General features: G+C 26.6%; 1 protein-coding gene across 1 annotated transcript in view; it reads left to right on the top strand.

The window, feature by feature from the left end:
- The first annotated feature begins 1,257 nt into the window (after positions 1 to 1,257).
- LOC107442619 (gamma-aminobutyric acid receptor subunit beta-like) overlaps positions 1,258 to 10,811 on the top strand; it is an 82,115-nt gene continuing 72,561 nt past the window's right edge. The window contains exon 1 of the mRNA XM_016056229.3: positions 1,258 to 1,370. Within this exon, the coding sequence (XP_015911715.1) occupies positions 1,315 to 1,370 (56 nt within the window). The 5' untranslated portion in view covers positions 1,258 to 1,314. The remainder of the gene's footprint in view (positions 1,371 to 10,811) is intronic.

The following is a 10,811-nucleotide window of genomic DNA, read 5'->3' as shown; positions in this document are numbered from 1 at the left end:
AAAATTATTTTATATGCAAAGTTTCAGAACAAAATACAGTTTCTTTATATATTAATAGATATTGGTGAACGCGAATGTCAAATCTTAAAAATGAAATAATTGAGTTACCACAGAAACTTGGCGAGAGAACAAAAGATTTGGAAATTAATGGGTAAAGATAGAAAAAATAAAAATTTAAGTTTTAGTTTTCAGCCTCATTTTTTTTTTTTTAAAGAGTGAGTTTCAGATCAAAATATTGTCATTTGAATAGTTACCATAAATTGATAGTCAAAATATCGTGTTTTACGTAAAATCTGTTGAAATATCATAATTCTTAAGCCAATGTTTTACTTTTAAAGGGCGCTGTTTAACAAACAAGCATTTCTTTAACATTTGAGGCTCGTACAAACATTTTTTTCCAGTAATCGTAAACTAAAATAGAAATTATTTTTCAAAACTAAAAATTTTGAACTTTATTAGCTGTGTATGATTTTTTAGAACGAAAGTGGGTACCTAAACTAAAAAAAATATCTGACTCTTTTAAACATGAAATTCATTCCCACATTTTATCTTAAGAAACTTTTTAAGATCACCACAAAATGTTACTTTCCCAACAGAAAGGGTTAAATTTATAGTGGAGTCATGTAACATAAAAAATAAAAATAAAAAATGATTTAGAATCAGATTTTGAAGGACATCCCATAATTAAAAGTGCAGTTATAAATTGAACTACTTTATAATTCCTGCTATTTACTTTTATTCGAAATTTAGTTTTTTTTACAAAAATTTTTTGAAACATTAATATTTTATTCATCTTTCAACTGTTTTTTTTTCCTTTTTCAGTAGCTTCCCCTATCGATAACTTATCTTCCAAAACTTCGTAATGAAAAATTATCATCAAATTCACCCATATCATTAGATCGCTTAGTTATAATTTTCATTAATATTAAATAAGCAAAATGATTGAAAAGCTGATTACGGTGAAACAACATTTCTTCACATAATGACTTATTATTATAAGCTCCAAAACTAATTTGTCTAGAGTGCAGAAAATATGAGCTACTGAAAACAATTTAACTCAACAGACGCTATAACTACTCCACCCAGTTTTTATCCAACTCATAATGAATATTAAACTCTAAGTGCATTTGTGAGCAATCCAGGATTTCTCTTATTCGTGGTAAAATTCGCATTGCCATAGCAATTAGCGAGCTTCAAGCACGCACTCTTACGTCATATTTAGGGCGCACGCGTAGACAAACTAAAAAGAAGTGGGAATGTTTCTATCTTGGTCTTAACGTGACGGTATGTCCTCTTCTCACAGAAGAAATAAAGATGTTGATAAGTTTTCTCAAGGGATTAATTTTTCTTTCTTGTTTTTTTAGTATTGGGTAAGTATTAAATTTAAATAAAATTTTTAAAAAATAATTAATTGCTATTTTTTTAAGAGAAGAAATCGGAAAATAAATTATTAGTGTAAAAACTGTGAAAACTTAATCTAAAGTTTTAAGTTTTATAGTTTAAATATAACAAGTTTTTTCCTAAAAAATGCCGCAACATTTTGTTGTGTTGTAAACAGTACCTTAACTCTTTGCGGGGTAAAAAGTTTGAAAGCCAAAAGAATTGTGTTAATCCCTCGCACGTCTGTACAAAAGCAATTTTCTTTATCTTTTATCTGTTTATCTTTGAAAATGTAAAATTGTTGATTAAAAACTGCTTTACTTAAGAGATAAAAACAAATAAAATTTAATGTTTTTTATTATTGTCAGAAATAAGTGGGGCATTTTTTATTCCGCAGCATTTTGTTGTGTTGTAAACAGTACCTTAACTCTTCGCGGGGTAAAAAGTTTGAAAGCCAAAAGAATTGTGTTAATCCCTCGCACGTCTGTACAAAAGCTATTTTCTTTATCTTTTATCTGTTTATATTTGAAAATTTAAAATTGTTGATTAAAAACTGCTTTACTTAAGAGATAAAAACAAATAAAATTTAATAGATTTTATTATTGTCAAAAATAAGGGAGGCATTTTTTATTTCACCTCCCCTGAAATGGTTCATAAGAAATGTGTCACGGTATTTATAGTAAAATAGATCTGATATATACTAGGGTTGGCTATCACTTGACTTTTAAAATGTTGATGACAACTAATATTAGATAAAAATATAAATAGTTAATTTATTAATGTCTCACAGTGAGCAGGAATGTCTTGTTTCTGCCAGATAAATTTCCAGAATCTGAAAATTGATTTATCAGGGATTTAAATTTTTGAAAAAAGTTCATGAGATAGTCCCAGTGGTGTCGTTGGCACGGAGAATGGGGGGTATTTGTCCCCCTCAATATTTAGAAGTCTTAAAAAATCCATCCTTATATTTCAGACAAAAAATATTTCGAGAATTTTCATAATATTAAATTTAGCTAACTTAAAAGAAAGCTAAGCAAATTAAAAAATAATTAATCAATTTGCAGATATTTGGCAGAATGAAGAAATTTTATTATTTTTTTTTATTGTTTTTTTATCCGGAGTGAAATTTTAAGAACTATTGCAACTGTGTATTTTATTTTCCTCCTCCTCAGAAATTAAAGTGAGCCACAACCGGCTAAAAATTTTAAAAGTTATAAAATAAGACTGGAGAAAATTGTTTTTACTGACTGATTTCAACCAAAATACATTAAAAAAATAAAAGAATTTACAGCGTTTGAACAAAAAATATGGAAGCACTTCTATACTAACTCTATGGAAACAATTTTTTTATCAGCTATCTAATCTAAGGTTTTGGAAGATTTTCCATGGCAAAACTGTTGTCACAATTTGGAAGAACATGCTTCAAACTTATAGAAATGATGTATTTTTTACCCATATAAAATTAGCATCAACGAAAATGAGCGATGGAAATTAAAAACGTTTTAACACTTTTTCAATATCACTATAATTTTAAAAGCATTCTTATATAAATATCACAAAGCTATTTAATTATTTTAAAATGGGTGGTATTAAAACTAAAAAGAATTTATTAACTTCCTTTCCTCATTTTGGTTGAACAGAGTGTGGGTAAAAATGTAAAATAGTAAGCATGATCTTTCAAACTGCCAACAGTTTTGCCATTAAAAATCTGCCAAAACATTTTCTGCTAAAAGAACGATTGTTTACATAGAATTAGTATAAAAAAGTTTCCATATTTTTATCCAACCTTTGAATGTAGAGTTGTTAAAATTGTGTAACTTAATACATAATAAAGTGAACATAAAAACTTTTGAAATTTAGACCTCATAAAATATTAGACACCACTTTTTTAAACTTACCCATGAGTCTTACACTTATAACAGTAATTGCAAGTTTATGTTAATGTTAAAAAGATTTTAATCTTTTTAAGTTTAAAGTTCTGAAAATTTAGAATTTTCATACATTTCCTTTAAAAACGTATTCGTAGTTATGGTCAAGAATATTTAAAGTATGAATACCTATTTCAATTTCGTAGCCACTTTTTAAGAATTTTATGTCCCTGTATAATAAGTAATTTCAACATTTGTAAAGACAGAAACAACCAAATAATAAATAGGAAATTATGGAATTATTTTCAAACTAATTAATAAATTTTTATGTATCTTTTGCTTATCAACAAGAAGTTTCAATTATTCTAAATATTAGCGTTTTGTATTTAAAAAATTTTTTTATCGTTTTCATAAAATTTTAACTTATATGATTTTAAATAAAATGGTTTAAATTTTTTTAATTTCAAAATTTAAAATGAAGCAATTTTTTCTAATCCTTCTTCAACCAAATTAATTCTAAAATAATTTCGAACTTTAAAGTTTGCATCTTTAAACAATTTCAATTTGTAATTTGATTGATTGTCTCATCCTCATTACATTTATCTTTTTCAGTTTTCTTTAACTTTTTACTGTTTTATTTTACCTTATGGTTTTTATTAAATTATAATTTGAGATGGAAAGATATTTAAATTTTAATTCAAGCAGTTATTTCTAATTTCGACAACGATCAAATAATCACAAGTTGTTAAATATTTCATTGTTTTTCCAATAATTCATGTATATTTTTAATATTTTTCAAAACCTGTATTTTTCTTTGATTGCCCTGATTTTTTATAATTACTCTGATTATGATTATTCTGATTATTAATATTTTGTTAGGTTATGATTATTTCAACTGGCCTATTTTGGTTTGATTATTATATCAAAACTAAAACTTTTAAAAACTCAGATGAGGCGTAATTTTTATAAAATAAAATTTTACGAAAATTCAGTTTTATTGAATATTCAGTTACATTTTTGAGTTTTAGGAAATAATTTCCCATAGTTGGATCTGGAGCTTTCAAATCAAGGTTAAGTCTAGTTTTATTTAGTTTCATTATTTAACACATTTACCGCCAATTTTACGGAAACAATATTTTTTTAAAAAAGCACTTTAGCACGTATCGGTAAATTAATTGTTTCCTTAATTACAATTAACTTTCGAAAACAATATATTTGTATGACTTGGTATATTAGTAATTTAAATATCTTTATCTCATTCTGAAATCTATCATTGGAGAGTGGTTATCTAAAGATAAAATCAAAGTTAAATTTTCTTATTTCAGCAAACCATTTTAGTTTTAAAATTTTACAATCTGTGTATTTTAACGAACAATATATTATTCTCATGAGAAAAAATCATACTTTCTGAAAAAATAGTTCAAGTAGTTGAATGATAATATGCATATTGCAAAGGCTTTATGTGCTTTATTGACACAAACTGCACGTATTAATTTTATCTCGCGATATCGCGTGATCGGCAACGAAGGTGCTACCCGCAAAAGTAAAATAAACTTTTATCTCAACCCTTTGCCTGCATTTAACATCTGCACTCCGATGTAGCCACTGAGCATCGCCTAATATCAGAAAGCCTCCACACTGTTTTTTATAAGTAGTCTGCGCAGAGTATTTAAAAAGTGAACCAGTTGTGCGCATAAACACAGATTCTATTTTAAAAGTATTTGAGAGAAATTTATCATACATTTTTGAGAATTGAATCCGTATATAACAGTTCAAACAACATTTTAATCCACGTGAAGTCCCAAGGGTTAAAAAAAAAGTAAAGCCCGTAAAAGTCATGTATGGCAAATACAAATTGACTTTAGATATTTTCCTGTTATCAAACCGAAAAAGATAGAGTGTAGCACTTTCTTTAAAGTTAAGTTTATAAATAAACTAAGAAATATAAATTTCAGAAAAACACATAGAGTCAACATAATAGAGAAACAAAATATTAATTTTTATTTTACAATTAAATTAAATATCGGTATTTATTTAAATAACAATGGGAAAATAGATAACGCGCTGAACGTAGAGAGACGTTTTGTGTTTCCTGCTTTTGAAAACAGGAAATAAAAGAAAGATTGTTAAAAATTGAAGTAAAAATTAATAAAATGAAAGGAAAGTTTAAAAAATAACAATGCAATATGATAACCAAATAAGAGAAAACTGATAAAATAGAAATAGGGAAGAAACTGGAATTAGAATGATAATGAATTGAAAAATATCATTAACATGTTCAAAAAATATCTAGTATTAGCCAAATATCTCTAAAGAAATATACAATAATATGGGAAATTAAATAATAAATTCGTCAAGAAATTTTTATCTGTATTCAAATAATCCACAATTAATCTCCACACAGTACTTTTATTTCAGTTCTAAGGATATTCCATAGAAGCGAAATAATCTAATTGTATACTTAACTTCAGTTTTTTTCATATAAAAGTTCTTCCTAACTTATTTAAGTCTAGCATCTTAATATTGAGATGGTTTCCTTTTTTAATACATGGCTTGCCCGTCTGGCCAAATGGTAAATAACTACAAACTAGATTTGCAAATATTAGATCGATTTTGCAAGTTCTTAAAAGGTTTAGTATGACAGTTCTGAAAAAAATGGTGAATTATATAAGCCTACGAATTGCTTAAAAAAAGTGGTGGATAAAAATCTACTTAATTCAATTTATTAAACCAAGAATCACAATTAATAAATTAACACTTGAAAATATTTATTCGCTGTTCGGAGCAAGTTAACATCTCTGCGTATATAAATAAAACTATTTTTGTGTGTTCCATATTGCATTAATTTTTTCAACTCATTTTAGTAACGATAATAATATAAACAAAATTTAATCGAATTATGTATTTCGAATAATCTTGGCTTCACCGATCACCCCCGTGGAGCTACGAACAAACTCAGAAAGTTTCAGCATTATTGATATGTGCCCTACCGACATGGCATTCAACTTGTTAAAAAGAAAAAAAGTGTTAGCATCAGCGCTTTATTTCTATTTGTAAGAACAAGACCAGTTTTCCTGCCATATTATATTGATAAAATTAATGCTTACAATTAGATCTAAAACTTTCTGACAGTTCAAAGTTAAAGTGGTAGATAACTGAAGAAGGTTCCGATTTAGTTTAATCGTATTTGTTCTACCACTTGTTTCAAATTAGCACCTTTCAAGTCATCGTAATATTAACCCACCAACCACTAAAATTCTCATATTCTTTGCTGCACTTTAGAAAAAAAGAAAAAAAACTGGTATCTAATTTAATTTAAATTTTAAATTTTTTCAATGAAACAAAAACACTGACCAAAATATTTTAATTATAAAGTTGTTATATTTTTGAATCTGAGTAGTTTTGGGATCTGAGTTGCTTTTAAAACTGAAGCGTTATTACCGTTCGAAATTACCATCGTAGCTTTCAGCGTTAATCACTAATTACTCTTTTTTGAATAGATACTTTTTACATCACTACTAAGTGTTGACCGCTAAAACACTCATATTCTTTGGCATACTTTTTCCAAAAGGAAAAAAAAAGCTGGTATTTTAGTAAATTGATTTTTTAAATTATTTTATTTGAAACAAAAACTTTCACCAAAGTTTTAGTATTACCATGATGGCTACAACCAGAAGAAATTTAAAAAGTAGCAGATAAGATAAAGTGAAAATGCAAATTATTTTTGCCATTTCTTATCTATCAAAATATATTTGTAAATTAGACTATTAGACAGATGTCTTAAGTGAGCACCTGAGATCACAAAGCGGTTCTTTACCCATTATGATAATTTCGTTAAGGTGATGTCATAAAGTAATTTTAAAAATATGATGGTGAAAAGAAGTGAGCGCAATTGCTCCTTAACCCTTTCGCGCCGACTGTCACAAATACGTGACAGCAAAAAACNATGATAATTTCGTTAAGGTGATGTCATAAAGTAATTTTAAAAATATGATGGTTGAAAGAAGTGAACGCAATTGCATTCTTTTATTAAATAGTTATATATTTAAGTTCTGCTAAAAGTATTTAAAAAAATTTATTTGATTAAACATAAATTGTTCAAGAAAAGTTTATATATGCGTTTATTGTTATTGAATTAAATATTATATATAAAAATAAATAAAAATCTTTCAAAGAAGAAGAAAAAAATTATTAAAAAAAATTTTTTTTAAATATTCACAGATTTTAAAAAATTAAAATAATAATTAATATGTAAAAAAAATAAAAATGACTAGAAATAAAATAAAAATTTTAAAAAAATGAATGAAAATAAAATAAAATTTAAAAATAAAATAATTAAAATAATAAAAAAATAAAAAGTATAAAAAAAAAATTTAAAATTCTACCTTTTTTTATTTTTTAAATTTTAAAACTTTTTAAAAACATTTTTTTAATAATTTTCTTCTTCTTTAAAAAGTCTTTATATATTTTTATATGCATATGTATATTTATATAAATGGATAGAGACATAATAATCATTTTTAACTTTTTTGATTTCGGATCTATATACTTCATCTGTTGTTTTGTAGGTAATACTAGCATGAATTTTATCATCATGGGAAAAACTCTTCCACGAATCTTTCGTGGCACCCTCTAAAAATGTACCTCATTGTATAAACACTAATATTCAGAAAACTTCAGCTCAATAAAATTATATTTAACCCCCGCCCTCGAGCGCCAAAGTTTTAAAAAACTTTTTCTAAAAAAAGTTTTATGAATACAAATTTTGGCTCATTTTACAGATAATATTTTTAAATTCATCTTTAGCACTAGGTTTACGGACGTTTCTTATAAACCGATCTATACGAACATGCGTCGATTTGACGCATGAACGAATACATATAACAGCACTTACAGAGATGCCAACTTGCTTCGGACAGCAAATATACATTTTAAAGTGGTAGTTAATCAATTATGATTCTTGGTTTAATAAACTCAATTTAGTAGATTTTTATCCACCACTATTTCTAAATTATTCGTAGGCCTATATAATTCACCACTTTATGTTTGCGAAATTTACTTAGTAGTTATTTACCGTTTTTTTAAATTATTTTGGCATGTCTGGAGCAGTTGGCATCTCTGCACTTAGAAAGCAATGCAATTATATACTATAGGGGAAAAAAGGAAAAAATGAGATATATATTTATGAAATATTCTAGTATTTTATTTTTCAATACTCGAACTGATATTATACTCGAAGTTACTGAAACCTTCTAAATCTGACACTCTGACATCAATTGACATTCTGCGTTTGTTCTTTCTATTATTGCTCATCGGCAACAGTTGTTTATCGCTTGTTTCATTTGAGATAACGATATCGGACAACGGATTGANAAAAATTTAGAAAAAAAATGAATGAAAATAAAATAAAATTTAAAAATAAAATAAAATAAAATTTAAAAATAAAATAAAATAAAATTTAAAAATAAAATAATTAAAATAATAAAAAAATAAAAAGTATAAAAAAAAAATTTTAAATTCTACCTTTTTTAATTTTTTAAATTTTAAAACATTTTAAGTTTTAAATAATTTTCTTCCTCCTCAAAAAGTCTTTATATATTTTTATATGCATATGTATATTTATATAAATGGATAGAGATATAATAATTATTTTTAACTTTTCTGATTTCGGATCTATATACTTCATCTGTTGCTTTGTAGACTATACTAGCATGGATTTTATCAACATGGGAAAAACTCTTCCACGAATCTTTCTGGGTACCCTCTAAAAAGGTACCTCATGGTATACACACTAATATTCGAAAAACTTCAGCTCAATTAAATTATATTTAAACCCTGCCCTCGAAAGGCCAAAGTTTTAAAAAACTTTTTATAAAAAAAGTTGTAAGAATACAAATTTAGGCTCATTTTATAGATAATATTTTTAAATTCATCTTTAACACTAGGTTTACGGACGTTTCTTATAAACCGATCTCTACGAACACGCGTCAATTTGACGCATAACAGCACTTACAGAGATGCCAACTTGCTCCGGACAGCAAATATACATTTTAAAGTGGTAGTTTATCAATTATGATTCTTGGTTTAATAAACTCAATTAAGTAGATTTTTATCCACCACTATTTCTAAATAATTCGTAGGCCTATATAATTCACCACTTTATGTTTGCGAAATTTACTTAGTAGTTATTTACCGTTTTTTTTTAATTATTTTGGCATGTCTGGAGCAGTTGGCATCTCTGCACTTAGAAAGCAATGTAATTATATACTATAGGGGAAAAAAGGAGATATATATTTATGAAATATTCTAGTATTTCATTTTTCAATACTCGAACTAAGTTACTGAAACCTTCAAAATCTGACACTCTGACATCAATTGACATTCTGCGTTTGTTCTTTCTATTATTGCTCATCGGCAACAGTTGTTTATAGCTTGTTTCATTTGAGATAACGATATAGGACAACGGATCGAAGTATTGTCGGTATTTATTGATGTGATGTTTGCATGTTTACTCAATTACGATCACGACAAATTACGATTTTACAAATTATGATCACGTCTAATTAACGCATATCCGTAGATATAGGTATACCAAAAAGAGAATTTCAGTATTTCATCGCTTTTGAAGAAAATAGGCTTCAATATATATTTACCTCGATCAATGGATAAAAGTCATTACAAGAGATAAAATAAAAATACAAACGGGTTTTGTAATTTTCCTTATAAAATTCGAAATGCATCAAAATGACGCTTTCCGTAAACCTAGTGTTAATACTTAAAAAATTGTCTGTAAAATGAATATATCCAAAGACACAAGGCTTATTTGATATTTATCCCAGCAAAATCATTTTACCTCCATTGAGTGTTTAAAATCTGTGTGCAGTCAGTGAAAGAAAAAAACAGATCACCCCTATTTTTTACTCTCATGTTATTTATAGTGTCACGCTTCTCTACATATCTTTTGAATGAATGGTTTAACTTCCATAATTTTTTTACACAAAGTTATAAGCCCTCGACTCAAAGACAAATATTTAATATAATGGGGAATTTAAGTGAATTTAATTACTTTTTACTAATTAATTTGTTAATGATGAAATAAATCTCAAATTATTAGGTATAAAAATTTTATACATTCAGAATTTTCAGACTTTTTTAAACCAACATCCAGATTCTAAAAGCAAATTTTAAAACTTAATTATATAATGGTATTGAAATGAGAGAGAGATTACATCACCGAATTGCAGTACTTCATATTATACATCATACGAGGCTTTCAGTTATAGGAGGCGTTGGGTTACAACGCCTCCTATAACTGAAAGCCTCCACACGGTTTTTTATAGGTAGTCCGATCAGACCACTGTGAAGGATATCCACTCACCGAACGAGTCATTTAATACAGAATATAGTTAAAAAAAGAAAGTGGTAGCAAATATATGACTGAAACTTTATTTTATTTATGAATATTATTGGCTTGCTTTATTCACTTGTCAACCACTACAGATTCAATTCTCAAATATATAAGATAAATTTCTCTTAATTACTTGATCCCAGTTGTCATAGCAT

Source organism: Parasteatoda tepidariorum, chromosome X2 (assembly GCF_043381705.1).
Source record: "Parasteatoda tepidariorum isolate YZ-2023 chromosome X2, CAS_Ptep_4.0, whole genome shotgun sequence".
NCBI classification, from domain to species: domain Eukaryota; kingdom Metazoa; phylum Arthropoda; class Arachnida; order Araneae; family Theridiidae; genus Parasteatoda; species Parasteatoda tepidariorum.
This window is presented reverse-complemented; position numbering and strand designations above follow the sequence as displayed.